The sequence below is a fragment of the Mesoplodon densirostris genome, chromosome 11 (assembly GCF_025265405.1).
Source record: "Mesoplodon densirostris isolate mMesDen1 chromosome 11, mMesDen1 primary haplotype, whole genome shotgun sequence".
Classification (NCBI taxonomy): domain Eukaryota; kingdom Metazoa; phylum Chordata; class Mammalia; order Artiodactyla; family Ziphiidae; genus Mesoplodon; species Mesoplodon densirostris.
The window spans coordinates 67,610,512-67,626,658 of NC_082671.1; the positions used below are offsets into that span (position 1 = coordinate 67,610,512).

A 16,147-nucleotide genomic window follows, 5' to 3' on the forward strand; every position below is an offset into this window, starting at 1 on the left:
TAAAATTGGTCCCGAGGGCAGGAGGCAGCTGGTTGTGTGGATGCATTTGCTCGTGTGTCTGCATGTGGGAGAAGAGGCAGCGCAGTGGCCAGAGTGGTGTGGCAGAGTCTCGACCGGAACTCAGCCTAGATACCTCTCCAGTGGTCTGTGTGACCCTGGACAGGTCACTCTGCCTCTCTGAACTCCAACCAGAGGGACCCTTTGCAAATACATGTAAATCTGACCATATCCCTCTCCTGTGTAAACCCCTCAGCGACTCCTAGGAGGGCGCCCATAGTCCTCAAGGCCCTGCCTGTACCTGCCCCCACCCACCTCAGAGCTCCAGGCCCACAGGCCCCCTTCCAGCTCCACAAAAGTACCAGGTTTCTTCCTCCTCAAGGTCTTTAGGTCGTCTGTTCTGTCTAGAATGTTCTTGCTTATCTGTTCACGTCTCAGCTTACATGTTACATGCTCAAAAGAGGCTGTCCTTTCCCCGCCAAAGTCTAAATCAGACATCTTTCTTATACTTTCAGAGTTCCACACTCTCCCAAATTGGCAGTTACCAATTTGTGTGATTGTTTAGCTTCTGTCTCCCTACTGGACTCTAAGATCCATGAGGGCAGAAGGCAGAGCCCCTGTCTGTCATGTTCACACTGAGTCCCAGCACCTAGCACAGTGCCTGGCACATCATTAATGTTCAATGAACATTTGTTAAATAAATGAGGGAATGGGTCCTGAAATCCTATGATTCTGTGAATCTCACCTCCAGAAGGTAGATTTTAAAACTATAAAGTAAGGGGAGGGCCAGACCCTGAAGGTGGTAGCCCTGCTGCGGGCAGTCATTCACCCCTAGGGCTGAAGAGGACCCAGTTCACAGCACTGAAGGATCCCCTGCAATGTTACCAGTTACCACCGCCGCTGCCGCTAACATGGAAACCACCAGTCAGAAGGCTGGGCTCTTTCAGCTGAGTGGAGCTGCTGTGCCACCAGGACACAAACAAGCAGGCCAAGGTAGGAAGAAGGGGCTTGAATGGGAAAGCTGCCCTGAGCGTTTCCCATGGGTCTGAGAGGCTCTCTGAGCCGTGCTGACCCTGGGAGCCGAAGCACTTTCAATTGCGTGCTCTGCTCTGTGCCCAGCCAGGCTGCAGCCCTGCCAGCATTCAGCTCCTGCCAATGGCCCCCCAAGAGCAGTGCCCACTTCCATTGCGAGGGATGGGGGCGGGGGGAGGGTGGAGGCCCAGAGCTGGGAGAGACCTGCTGTTGCCAAGAGTAGACACACACAAAGGCACCACAAGCAGAGCCTGGAGGAAGGAGCACAAATTTGGTTTCATAAGAGTGAGAGGAATCCAAGGGGAAAAACTCTTCAGCGTGGCATCCAGCCCCTTCTACCTTGTTAAGCGAAACTCACAGAAGAAAGCCCACAAAGCGGGTCAATCAATAAGAGAGGGCCCTGAGTGGGAGAAGGGATATGGGTCTGGTCCTAACTTCGCCCCCATGCAGTTGTGGGACTTGATGCATGCGCCTTGGCCGCCTCAAATTTACCAACAGTGACACTATTCGCCTACCTCCCCGACAAGGTCCCCAGGGGCCAGGCAAGAGCACGAGTGATCACATGTGATGGTGGCAGCAAGGGAACTTTAAAGTCCCTTCTCCAGAGCAAGTGGTGATAGGTATCAGAACCCGACATCTGCATCATTTTTCTTATAAAGTATTCTGTTTTATTACAGAAAAAGGACCTGAAAAGAATACCTTTAGTATGGTAAGATTAAGGATGATTTTTGTTTTCTTTAGGTTTTCTCAGTATTTTCTAACAGCTTCACAAAGGGCAAATGGTATTTTTCAAAGTAGAAGAGAGCAAAAATAAATTTAAAAAAAGAAGACTAAACCAAAGAGTCCATTAGAATTTGGGGGTAATGCCCTAGTTCAAGGGTTTTGTCTCTCATCCCATGTCACACCCACTGGTCCCCTCCACGCCCCTCCCACGCCAACTTCAGCTCACCTTGGCCCGACGCAGGTCTTTCTCACCCCCGAGCTGGGCCTCGATCAGATGGTCACAGTGGATGGTGGACGGCACAGCCACCTTGGGCAGTCCACTGCTGATGAACTGCAACATGGCCATCTGGGCCGTGGCATCCTGCATGGCCACGCGGTCAGGCCGCAGCCGCAGGTAGGTCTTGCCTCGCTCGATCTCCTGGTGGGCTGGGTCATCCAGGTGTCCATACACGATCTTCTCTGAGAGGGTCAGAGGCCGGTTCAACCTGGCGGGAGAAGGGAGGGATGGCCTGGGACCAGCTGCACGGTCCCCTGTCCGCCACAGCCATTCCCTCTCCGCACACACGGCGGGCAGGGAGAGGGGACCCTGCACCCCACGAGGGTGGAGACGAATCGGTGTGCTCACTGTGGCAGCCCCGGCACATGGCACAGCGCCTGGCACTCGCTAGGTCCAAAACCACTTGAGGAATGACAGCATCACAAGAGGCGGCAGGGGTTTATTTCTCCCTGAAGTATATTTGCTTTTCCAGCATATTAATTGCTATTATCTGACGGGCACCTATTCCATGTATGTCTCATCTTTTAATCCTTACTGTATCCTTGTCATTTAGTAAAACGACCAAGAGGTAACAGAGACCCAGCAGAGTGATGTTCGAAGCTCAAGTTCACAGCCAGAGTCTCACCTTGGATGCTCTACTTCTCTCTGTCCACGGCCATCTCCCCCATGCACTCAGCCCCATTGAGACACAGAGACTCCACACCAGCACCCCTCACCCAACCCGCCTCAGGTGCTGGAGGCCTTGTTACCCTATTACACTAAAGCCTTTCCTGCTGGTTCCACTCGCTCTCACCCCGTGAAGACAGGTGTGGCTGTCAGCTCTCAAGAACAGAAGCTGCCTCTGGCCTCTCACGAGCCCCTCTTCCTAGACCCTATTTCCTCGTCAGAGCCCCCGGGGAGATGCCGCCCCCGCCAGGACTCAGCTGCCTCCTCAGCACAGCCTCCCCCGCGCAGACTGAGGTGGGCGTGGACCAACTCTCCCCCGCTACCTTGAGGCTCCCTGCTGCCGCCACCCCACGTGCCTGGACCTCACACTCTGCCTCCCGCCGTTCTCAAAGCTTAGGCCAAACCTGAAGGCTCCTCGGGATGGGCACAGTTCCACTCACCCCCAACGAGCCACAAAAAAAAAAATACATGGGACGAGGAGTCAGAGGCTCTGAGTTTAGACCTGACCCTAGTACTAAACCCACCGTGTAACCAGATAAGCCACTGTCCCTCCCAGGGAGCTCCCAGTCCGTCTCTAAAGTCCAGGGTTCGTATTGGAAAGAGATAACAGATAGCACTTATATAGCACATACTTGTTTTTAAACAGTTTTATTGAGATATAATTGGTGTGTAATTAACCACACATATTTAAAGTATACAACTGGTAAGTGTTTTTTTTTTTTTTTTCTTCAGTATGTGGGCCTCTCACTGTTGTGGCCTCTCCCGTTGCGGAGCACAGGCTACGGACGTGCAGGCCCAGTGGCCATGGTTCACGGGCCCAGCCGCTCCGCAGCATGTGGGATCTTCCCGGACCGGGGCACGAACCCGTGTCCCCTGCATCGGCAGGCGGACTCTCAACCACTGCGCCACCAGGGAAGCCCACAACTGGTAAGTTTTGACATATGAATACACCTGTGAAATCATCAGCACAGTCAAGATAATGCACACATCCATCACCCAAAAGTCTCCTTGTCCCCTTTTATAATCCCTCCCTCCTGCCCCCATCCCCAAGCAACCACTCATCTGCTTTCTGTCATTATAGTTTTATCTTAGCACTTACTTTTAGCCCAGAGCACTCTGATGTATATAACTCACTTTATCCTCACAACACAGATGAGCAAACTGAAGCACAGTGAGGTGAAGTAACTTGACCCTCGCTGGTCATGAGCTAGTTACTGAGTGGAAGAGCTAGAATGCAAGGAGCCATTGTGGCTTTATACTGTCTCTCGGTAACATCTGGAAACTCAGAACGGGGCCCAGCCTGCAGTTGTGTTCAATTACTATCATTATTGCTGTTGCTATTACCAATACGACTCTGCTGGGAAAGCAGAGAAATGTCCTTCTGCTAGTCTGGGTTCTAGCCCCTCACTCCCAAGTTTACCTAACCCCTTGAGAGCAAGAGTTTCCTAGGGTGCTGGCTCTGTGGGCAACAGCAGAGCAACTGGCAATTCTAAAAATCTCTCAGTTCTGCTGTCATGAGAACCTTGAATCAAAATAGCACTGGCCTGAAGCACAGCTGTCCCTTTTGTGGCAGCAACTCCAAGGTTGGTGTACAGGCAGTGCCTCACTGCACAGCCCCTCCTTCTGCGTCCAGGGGAGGTGAAAAATAGCACATGAGCTTTAAAACCAAAGACCTTGACAGCAAATGCCTGAAGTTGTATAAAAAAGCCTGACAATGACAAAAGCCTAAGGACGAGTTCGTCATCACATTTCCTTGAGGATTAACTGAGGATGGCAAAATGGGTCCTCTATGTCCATCTGTCCCCCCACTTCACTGGATGACAGAGACCCAGTTCCCAGGAACAGAATCAGGCCTCTCTGTCACAGGGTGGAGGAATCGTCCCCCTGCAAATCCCCCGGCCCTCTAAAACACTCTTACATCTATTTTAATCCACTAGCATCTTTTTAGAACAGCCTCACTTCTGCTTTCTTTCTCTATGGAAGGGTTTCTCAACTATGGCAGGACTGACAGTTTGGGCCAGATGATTCTTTAGTGTGGAGGCTGTCTTCTACACTGTAGGATGTGTGACCATTTTCTTGGCCTCTACCCACTAGGTAACAGTAAACCACACCCCACCCCAGGTTATGACAACTTACAGTGTCTCTAGACATTCCCCAGGGGAATTCCCCTAGGGGACAAATCGACCCCTCACCCCACCTCCAGCGAGAACCACTCTTCTATGGCAACAATGAAAATGGAACATCTCTTGCCTGTACTAATCTGGAAAATGCTAAAAGTTATTGCTTGGACTTTTCTGGTTAGTGCAGAGTTGGAATAAGAAGGCAAAGGAAAACTTTTAGGGGGAGGGTTAATTTTGCTCATAAAAATTAAAACCAAAGGGCAGTTTTTTTGATTAATTTTTTTAAAGCAAAGACAAAATGATGAACACTTTTTTGTCAAGTTATCTCAAAGCAAGCTTCTATGTTAACTCTCCTTCTAAGCATGATAAAGAGCAGGGGGGAAGTGTTTTGCAGACTAAAGCAAAATCTATTATTTTTCCACTGAGCTGTGATCTGAGAGCTCTAAGAATAAATAGTGTTTTCTGGGGAAAAAGTATTTGTATAAGGTTGCACAGTGATGAGGACAGTGGTTTCAACCCTGACTACATATTAGAACCAGCTGGGAAACTGGCCAGCACTTCTCACATTTTGACGTGCACGCCAGTCACCTGGGGCTCCCGTTAAAGCTGTGGATTCTGGGGCTTCCCTGGTGGCGCAGTGGTTGAGAGTCCGCCTGCCGATGCAGGGGACACGGGTTCGTGCCCCGGTCCGGGAAGATCCCACATACCGCAGAGCGGCTGGGCCCGAGAGCCATGGCCGCTGAGCCTGCGCGTCCGGAACCTGTGCTCCACAACAGGAGAGGCCACAACAGTGAGAGGCCCGCGTACCGCAAAAAAAAAAAAAAAAAGCTGCGGATTCTGGCTCAGTGGGTCTGGGGTGAAGCCTGAGCTCCTGCGTTTCTAACAAGCTCCCAGCGCTGCTTGCTGATGCCGGTGCTGCTGACCCACGGGCCACATTTTGATCAATAAGGCCTACATGTACCACCGGAATCAGATGAACATCCTTGATGTACATTAAGAGGTCTTTACTATAATTAGATGATGCCATGTTGCAGGCTACTGGAGATAAAGACTAAGATAGTCCCTACCTGTAAAACTGAAGTGAGGATACCAGTAAAGAGGAAGTAAAGTGGCAACAGAGAGCAAGTGTGGGACACTGGCCAGAGCACTGGACGAGAGCCTGGAGACCAGGTCCCATCACTCACTCACAGGGTGGCTTTCTCCACCTGAGCCCATTCGTCAGCTGTTAATGGGGATGGGGACACTGTGTACTCATACTGGTTCTCTTGTACTCCCGGGGCCATGTCACCAGATAGGCAAGCGCGCAGCTCTGTCTGCAGTCATTCAAGTTTCAGGAGCAGTGCTGATTGGCGCTACCAGCCCCCACTCCTCATCCTCTTGTGGTACCTTATTCATCCCTCCTGTGCCAGCACCTAGCCCAGAACCTGGCACACAGAACAGCAGTGCAAAGACAGCTGCCATTTTACCAAATGAGCAAAGAGAGGTCCCCCAAAAAATATGCTCAAGATCCCACCTGAGATTCCTTCTGAGTCTCAAGGCTGAGCTCTCCCCTGGGCTTATGCACTGAAGAGGAAATATATGTATTTCTGAAGTCACTGGGCCTGGCAGATCCCAGAGAAATGGCCCAGGGATAAGTTGTCTGTCCTGGAAAGGGTGGGTGGAAGGTTCGGGCCACAGCACCGAAGAGTGCCTCAGACCTTCCCTAGGGCCCACATCTCCAGGCGTCTTGCTAACAGACTTTTCCTTGGCAGAGAGGACAGAAGGTCCACCACTGACCTGGAACACCCTTCCTCAGCAGGGACCGCTGTATCCTGAACGACTCGATCCTGCCACCACCACGACCAGCCATCCTTCACCAAGCACCTCCTACGCTGCCCGAAAGGGGCAGGTGGCACCAGAAGCACCAACACCCTCTCGCAGCCTCCGCAGCTCGCCCTGCAGCCTTACCGTTTGCGGACGACGTTAATGTTCTTCTCGAGCAGGTCGTAGCGGATATACTCACTGGGCTCAAAGTGGCTCATGGCCACCTCGGCCCGCTGGCACAGGACTGAGGCCACATGGTACTGCCGCACACCCAGGGCTTTCTGCAAGAAGAAGGACAGCAGTGACTGTCAGTGGAGGATTTAGGGCGGTCCACCCCTGAGAGAAAGCACGGAATGGTGAAAAAAGCAAAGAATTCAAGTGTCAAGAGCTATTCAGTGACTGCAGCCTCCGTTTCCTCACCTGAGGCACAGGGATGAGGCAGAAGCCACAAGAAACACAGCCCGTGGGAGCAGGAAAGTGCAAGGGATTTACAGTCAGAATTTCTGCATCAAAGTCAAATTCTGTCCACTTAAGAAAATCCTCCATCATCTGAGGGCCAGAAAAGGTGGGCAATGGGGGTACAACCAGCTGTAGCGATCACATAGTTACGGGGAAGGTTGAAGGAGCAAATATGTGGATGTTCTCATTAAGCTCTAAAGCACCACCCAAATGGTAGCTGCTATCCTGCCTGCCCTATAAGTTCCTTGAGGCTTGGGATCAAGCTTTGTTTGTCTTATTCATCTGTATCTGGACTACCTGGCACATATTAGAGATTTAATAACTAATGGTTGAATAGATGGAAAAATTAGTGAGGAAAACCGATGCATAAGCTTTGGATGTTTCCTCATCCCATGAAAAGGTGGTGCCTAATCCTGCTCCCCTGGAATGTGCAGCAGACTCACCGACTGACTGGACAGAATGTGGCACAGTGATACTACGGGACCTCTGAGGCTAGGTCACAAAAAGGATTGCTTCTGCCTGGCTCTCTCTTTCTTTGATGGCTCTGGAGGAAGACAGTCACCACGCTGTTAAAACATTTCAGCAGGGCTTCCCTGGTGGCGCAGTGGTTGAGAGTCCACCTGCCGATGCAGGGGACACGGGTTTGTGCCCCGGTCCAGGAAGATCCCACATGCAGCAGAGCGGCTGGGCCCGTGAGCCATGGCTGCTGGGCCTGCGCCTCCGGAGCCTGTGCTCTGCAATGGGAGAGGCCACAACAGTGAGAGGCCCGTGTACCGCAAAAAAACCACAAAAAAACCCCCCCAAAAAACAGTTCAGCAGTCCTGAGAGAGGCCCACCTAGAGATGAACTGAGGCCTCTTGCCAAAAACCAGCACCACCTTGCTAGGCGTGTAAGCACGCCATCTTGCAAGCCAGTGCTCCAGCCTCAGCCTAAGCCCTCAGATCACCAAGGCCCTGGCCGACAACCTGGACTGCAAGTTCTTGAGCGACTCTGAGCCAGAACCACCAGCCAAGACGCTCCCAAATTCCGGGCCCACAGGAACTGTGAGCGAGAAATGTGTATTGTTGTTTTAATCCTCTAAGTTTGGGAGCAACGACTTCTTATGCAGCAACAGATAAGCAACTGTTATGAAGGGGTCTGTATTAGTTCATTTTAAACTGTGGATGACAAAATTCACAGGGTCCATTTTGACCAAGGAGGAACAGATGAACCCAAAGAACCAACAGAGGGAAAGAACAGTGGTGTTCCCCGTCTAGGAAGTCATACCCTTGGGCAAGGAAAGAGGCAAAGCTCAAGCCACTGACCCAGGCTCCCTTTTATATGTCACCAGGACATTTAAAGCCAAACCCTGCCGACCTCAGCATCTGAACCAATACAAATGCACAGCTGCCACTCGCTGTTCAGGTGGCCGGCAAGGAGGGCAGACCCCATCAGCAAACAGCACCCCACCCGCCACCCCCCCACCGACCCGCCACAGCAGGAGTGACCTCCCATTGCAGACTGCAGATCCACCTGCCCTCCAGCTAAAACTCCACCAGGGGACCCTCACTCTCTGCCCTACTGGGTAGGGGTGAAGAACTCACCAATCAAAGGACTTTCCTTTTTTTTTTTTTTTTTGGCCTCGCAGCATGTGGGATCTTAGTTCCCCAACCAGGGAACAAACCCGTGCCCCCTGCAGTGGAAGTATGGAGTCTTTTTTCTTTTTTGTTTTTTGCGGTACGTGGGCCTCTCACTGTTGTGGCCTCTCCCGTTGCGGAGCACAGGCTCCGGAGGCGCAGGCCCAGCGGCCATGGCTCACGGGCCCAGCTGCTCCGCGGCATGTGGGATCTTCCCGGACCAGGGCACGAACCCGTGTCCCCTGCATCGGCAGGCGGACTCTCAACCACTGCGCCACCAGGGAAGCCCTGGAAGCATGGAGTCTTAACCACTGGACCGCCAGGGGAGTCCCAAAGGACTTTCAACAGCCTGTGCAGAGGAGGAATGTGGGACACTGTAGCTGCAGGTATGGCCACTGCTGCCTGCTGCTGCCATTACAGTGGGATGCCCAGTGCACAGCGGCAGTCGGGGGGACCTGGACTTCAACCTGGCATGCCATTTACTACCTGAGCCATCTAGGACAATTTACCCTAAGTACTCATTTCCACACAGTGCTATTGTGAGGGCTAGGAGGTAACAGAAAGTACTTGGCACGGTTTCTATTATTACCCCTGTGCATTCAGCCTCCTCTGTGTTTTTCACACAAATGAGAAGCTATACAAATTGTTCTGCAACTTGCTTTTTTCATTTATCAACACATCTTTGACATCTTTCCAATGTTTATACACAGATCTATCGCTCTCTTTAATTGCCCTTAACTTCAGTTTCCTTAGAAATAAAAATGAGTAGAACAATACCTAGTGTCTGGCCCAGTAAGCAAAACAAATAACTGTAATCATAATTATAGTGTAGAGAAAAGGTAAAGTAGCAAATTCCTAACAGTAACGGGACAATTAAGCCACCTATGGACACATAATACTTAAAAATAGATTTAAGTAATAATGCTGATTGGAAAAAAATGGACAAAATAATATGTTCATACAGAATACAACTTTGGGATAAAACAAGAATATTTATTAGTGCCTAGTGTGAGACGAGCACCGTGCTAAGCATCTCATCCTCACAGCCACCCAGTGAAGCGGCACCTATGATTAGCCTATTTTCCAAGTGAGGCAACTGAGGCCCTCATGGAGTGACCAAGGCCACAGAGCAGCAACCAGGACCCAATCCAGCCTGACAGGCCCACTTTCTGCTATTGCCCCAGGCCCTCACCCGAAGCTCTGCCCCTAAAATGGAGATGAACTCAGTAGTGTTAATAACAAATCAACCCGCTACACGCTCAGTCCTTAATCGCAATACTGCTCTACTTACCAACTATGTGCAAATGTCTGTTCACAGCAGCTAGCGCTGCCCAAGAGGACTTCCTGCCAGGATGGACACGTCCTAGATCCTCACTGTTCAATACAGTAGCCACCCACCACGCGTGGCTGCAGGGCACCTGAAGTGTGCTGAGGTTGACTGAGGAGTGGAATTTTTAATGTTACTCAATTTTAATTAAAGTTAAGTTGCCACAAGGGACGGCTCAGGTTTATACATTAATAAGGATGGAAAGAGTTTTTAGGAAGCCTGAACAACCTGAATGTTCATCAAGTCAATTTTTCTAAAAAGCTATTTGGACCCCATCCCATGCCAGGAGTTCATCATCCCACATGACCACCAATCCATTTCTGAAAAATTTCAAAATATTCTCCCTCTCTCTGTTTCCTTGCACAGTCTGCTTTTTCAGGTGGCGGGGGTGTCTGCCCTCTGGACGGTATGAAATAAACACAACCATCTTCCTCAGGATATTGCTTCCCAGACCTGAGGTGCAACAGAATCTCCTGAGTTTGTTAAAAATACACAATCCTGGGACTTCCCTGGCGGTCCAGTGGTTAGGACTCGGCACCTTCACTGCATGGGCCTGGGTTCAATCCCTGGTCGGGGAACTGAGGTCCCGCAAGCCACGAGATATGGCCCAAAACAACGTAACCCTAAACCCTACCCAGGTCAACTCAGCTGAGGGCGGGGGTCCCTCAACTATCTGACTTACCATCCTCTCTAAACCCCCTCTTCTCTAGGCCAAGGGTAGCCCTGAGTTTTTTCAACTTTTCCTTTACGTGGCATGTTTCTAAATCCTGCAATAGCCCAACCATGCCCTGTGCTGAGGGCAAAGGGACAGTCACCTCCTTTGCTAAGCTTGTGGCTGTCCACCTCACTGCTGACACATGCATCACTCCCTTCCTCCTAACCCCTCAATAGCCACCTTCCTCACTGACCGTTCAAGCCACACTGTACTACAGACTTGGTTTTCTGTGCAGAGCTCTACCTTAATCTTGGTTTAATTTCAGCACCAGTTTCTGTCTACCTCCAGCCCTCTGTGTTCTACAGGAGTCCGGGTCAGTCACCCCAGGTCCTGACAGGCTGGCCTTCCCAGAGCGTGTCAGCCATGCACGCACTAAGCACAACTCTCAGGCTGTTCATTCAAGTCTCAGTACAAATGTGACCCATTCCAGGCCAGGCTCCCCAGGGTGGACGTCTGGTCAACCCAACAGTGATCGATTTAGAGACAATCCCCTGGTCCGGGTCTTCAACCCACAACAATAACCACCTGACTGAAATGCCACTAAGCCATCGCTTGTTTCACGACTAGGGACAGCCTGACTGACCCGTCAGTTGCCCTACAGAAATCAACACTCACACTCCCTGTTTCACTAATCTACTAATCGCAACAAAAAAGTAAGATGTTAGCCTGGCTGTGAGACCTTAAGCAATTCACTTTGTTCCTCCAGGCCTGAGTTTTTCACAGCTGTAAAGGGTGAAATCTCAGCCTTGTTCCCTGCTTCAGAGCCGAACTGTGAGAGGTTTAAAGTGTATGAAATGTCATGTATTAACTCTGAAGAGGCTGATCATACTAATATGGTTACCCCAAAGACTGACCTCAAGGGCAAGGATGCCGTGTATCATTCATTCAGGACCACATATCTCTCACATATAAAATGAAGACTAGGCTATGGGTAGTCTTAGAATAAAAATAAAACAGCCTTACTTATTAAGTACCTGCTCCATGCCAAGCATTTTCTGTGCCTAATTTTGAATTCCATAGTGGTACAAGGTAATTGTTATTCCCATCTTACAGATTTGGAAACTGAAGATCAGAGAGGTTAAGTCAGAAATCTTACATGTGACAAACAGTGAATCCAGGATGCAAGTGCAGACCTGTCTCTTTCTAGGATGAGCCAGTTCCCCTGCATTCTGCTACCCCCTAACCCCACATAGCCCATCCTTTCCCATTGGAAGGTAGCATGGTGTGATGGTTCAGATTGAAGACCTGTAGTCAGATTGCCCAACCCAGCAGCATCACTAAGCTGCTGTGGCCCTAGAGAAGTTATTTAGCCTCGCCAAGCCTTAGCTTCCCCACAGAGAAAATGGAGATAAACGTCAGTGCTAACAGTAAATGAAATAGTCTACTTTATAAGTGCTTGGCACAGAGCGGGTTCATATGTGCTCGATGTATGTTTTTTTTTAAATTAATTTATTTGTTTTTATTTTTGGCTGTGTTGGGTCTTTGCTGCTGTGCGCAGGCTTTCTCTAGTTGTGGCGAGCGGGGTCTACTCTTCATTATGGTGCGCAGGCTTCCCAGTGTCGTGGCTTCTCTTGTTGCGGAGCATGGGCTCTAGATGCATGGGCTTCAGTAGTTCTGGTGCACAGGCTTAGTTGCTCCGCGGCATGTGGGATCTTCCCGGGCCAGGGATCGAACCCATGTCCCCCGCATTGGCAGGCGGATTCTTAACCACTGCGCCTCCAGGCAAGCCCTCAATGTACGTTATATTGTGTTATTTTCATGGAGGAGACAGACACACAATTAGATGTGATGAGGTTGTGCTCCTTTTCTGGATTCTGGCAGAAGGGGTATGCCTCTTATTTTGCTTACTGCAAACATAGCTTTTGGCTGATCAGCATTTTTCAGAAGCCTTAGCTCATCTGGGCCTTTGACATTCTTGACCCCTTTCTGATGTATTCCAGCTGCCACAGTGTTTCTCCTTAGTTACTTGCCCTCCTTCCAACTCTGGCTAAGAGATTCTAAAAATCTAAGCTGAGGTCTGTAGTGGCATCTCTTCTGTCTCTCCTTCATACTTGCAATTTGTTAGAATTTGCCTTGGAAAACCTCCCATCCCTCTGAAACCCCTTCTGCTTACGGGATCCTGGCAGAGAGACCTCATCTATTTGGTCTCTGAATAATTCAGAAACTTGCTTTCCTCCAGGGCACCAAACATGCTGAACTTCTGTAGCCAGTACGAAGTCTAAAGGGATCTGCCACTGGGCCTTTGCACATGCCATTTCTTCTGCTTAGAAAGTTCTCTGCCCACCCCCTTCTCAATCTACCATTTGTGTAGGTAATTCCCATTGATCCTTCAAGTTCCAAATTAATTTCACTTTCTTAGGGAACCTTCCTTGAACTCTCAGCCCAAGCAGAGCCTCCTATCATCTATGCCCCTTTACTACTTCTTAACGTTCATTTGTGAGATGATATCTGTCTCCACTAGTTTGTAAGATCCACTAAGGGAGGGACTGTGTCTGTTCATTCATAATAAAATTTCCCATGCCTGAACACCAGGTCTGATACACAGGAGGTGCTACATAAATATCAGTTAATTAAACCAATGAATGTTGCTTTTACTTTACCAACCAGTTCTTCCTTATTGAGCAAGGTTAAATACAGAGCAAGTTTGGTTAACCTTGTAAGAGCAAATAGTTAACAGGACAAATCAATAATTTGCCAGGCTCAGATGCTTGTGGTTAGACTGTAAACAGGTTGAACATTTTTGAAAGACAATTAGGCAATACCTATTAAAATGTAAAACATTTGTACCTTTTGACTAGCTTTCCCTCTTTCAGGGAGCTATCTTATAAAAATACTCACTTAAATGAGCGTAGAGACTGGCAAAGACGCTCTCTACATCACTGTTTTTATTTATTTATTTATTTAGACAACTGTTCTTTATCTAGCTTCACATTTGGATTGATGGTCTTCGTTGCCACGTGCGGGCTTTCTCTAGTTGCGGCGAGCAGGGCTACTCTTTGTTGCGGTGTGTGGGCTTCTCATTGCGGTGGCTTCTCTTGTTGCGGAGCACGGGCTCTAGGCACGCAGGCTTCAGTAGTTGTGGCTCACGGGCTCTAGAGGGCAGGCTCAGCAGTTGCGGCGCACGGGCTTATTTCCCCGGCACATGGATCTTCCCAGACCAGGGTTCAAACCTGTGTCCCCTGCACTGGCAGGTGGATTCTTAACTACTGTGCCACCAGGGAAGTCCCCATCACTGTTTTTAAAAGAACAACACAATTGTCCATAAATAGGGCACTGATTGAATAAATTCTGGTTCATCCACGAAGGAATGCCATTCTACAGCTTTTTAAATATTCAAGAATAAGATGATGGGGCTTCCCTGGTGGCGCAGTGGTTGAGAGTCCGCCTGCCGATGCAGGGGACACGGGTTTGTGCCCCGGGCCAGGAGGATCCCACGTGCCACAGAGCGGCTGGGCCCGTGAGCCACGGCCGCTGAGCCTGCGCGTCCGGAGCCTGTGCTCCGCAACGGGAGAGGCCACAACAGTGAGAGGCCCGCGTACCGCAAAAAAAAAAAAAAAAAGAATAAGATGGTGGTGGTTTAACAACATTGTGAACGTAGTTAACGTCACTGAAGTGAAGAGTTAAAAATGGTTAAAATGTCAAACTTTATGTTATATGTATTTTACCATGATTTAAAAAAAGAAGTAGAGGGGACTTCCCTTGTGGCGCAGTGGATAAGACTCTGAGCTCCCAATGCAGGGGGCCCTGGTTCGATCCCTGGTCAGGGAACTAGATCGCACATGCATGCTGCAACTAAGAGTTCGCATGCCGCAACGAAGGAGCCCACCTGCCACAACTAAGACCCGGTGCAACCAAATACATACATAAATAATTTTTTTTAAAAAAAGAATATTTAAAAAATAAAAAAAATTAAAAAGAAGTATATCTACCTTTACTGGCAGGAAAAAAATTTCATGACACATTCAATGAAAATAAGAAACAGCAAAATAGTGCCATGGTACGGGCCCATTTCTGTATAATAACAGTAATTAACAAATGTAAATATGTTTAGGAAAAATTGAAACGATATGCCTAAACTGTTCACAGCAATTATCTCTAGAGATTAGAATTATGGGCACTTTTATGTTCTAGGCTAAGTATTTCTGTAACTTTTAAATGCTGCATGATATATGCAAGTTTCTTTTGTAATTGGGGAAAAAAAAAGAATGAACAAGACAAATTGGTGCAGAAAAGCATGCTGACTGTAGTGTAGCATACATGGCAGGATCGGTCAGGAGCACTTAGACAATAATCAAGTGTTCTGTTTTTTTAAAATGTGCAAACCCTTTGTTTCAGCAAGTTAACTTACAGGAATTTATCAGGACTACGTAAAAGGAAAAAAATGTACCTTCGCACTAGAGGAATCTGGTTACCACCACCTCAACCCAGAGATCAAAGAGCATCACCAACAGCAAGACTACCTTACATTCGTGCCTCCCGATGGGACAGCATCACCTATGAAGAATTCTTGTCAAAAAATGTTTAACCTGAATCTAAGAAAGCTTTGGGACCTTACTTCCAGTTTAAGGAAAATGCAAGGAATAAAAGAATAATCAATTACATCCAGAATGCGAACAGTCTACGAGAATCTGGGCTAGTCCCTTCCAAGTCAATGTCATGGGGGAAAACAGTGTGTGTGCGACAGGGTGGGAGTGGGGAGGTGCTGTTCTAGATTAAGAGACTAAAAAAGTAAAATCAGTGCAGCATGCAAATTTTTGCAGTACGCGGGCCTCTCACTGTTGTGGCCTCTCCCATTGCGGAGCACAGGCTCCAGACGCGCAGGCTCAGCGGCCATGGCTCACGGGCCAAGCCGCTCCGCGGCATGTGGGATCTTCCCGGACCGGGGCACGAACCCGCGTCCCCTGCATCGGCAGGCGGACTCTCAACCACTGCGCCACCAGGGAAGCCCAGCATGCAAATTTTTTATTAGGTCTTGATTTGAAAAGAGATAGCTACCAAAGACATTCTTGGGAGAAGTGGGGAAGTTAAGAAAATGATACTGTAGTTATATAGCTAATTGACTTAGTTTTAAGAGATGAATGTTGAAGCTTTTAGGAATGAGGTGTCACAATGTCTTTAATTTCTTCTGAAATGGTCCAGAAAAAAAAATAATAAAAAATATATAGATGGTGGGGTGGGATGAATTGTGAGACTGGGATTGACACATATACACTATTGATACTATGTATAAAATAGATAACTAAAAAAAAAAAGATAACTAATGAGAACCTATTGTATAGCACAGGGAACTGTACTCAATGCTCTGTGGGGACCTAAATGGGAAGGAAATCCAAAAAAGAGATATACATATATAAACGTATAAGCTGATTCACTTTGCTCTACAGTAGAAACTAACACAATATTGTAAAGCAA

General features: G+C 48.7%; 1 protein-coding gene across 1 annotated transcript in view; it reads right to left on the reverse strand.

Annotated features, from left to right (window-relative positions):
• ACO2 (aconitase 2) overlaps nucleotides 1–16,147 on the reverse strand; it is a 53,924-nt gene that overhangs the window by 17,409 nt on the left and 20,368 nt on the right. Inside the window, exons 2-3 of the mRNA XM_060111663.1 lie at nucleotides 6,763–6,899; nucleotides 1,979–2,237 (exon numbers count right to left, since the gene is read on the reverse strand). Coding sequence (XP_059967646.1) covers nucleotides 1,979–2,237; nucleotides 6,763–6,899 — 396 coding nt within the window. The remainder of the gene's footprint in view (nucleotides 1–1,978; nucleotides 2,238–6,762; nucleotides 6,900–16,147) is intronic.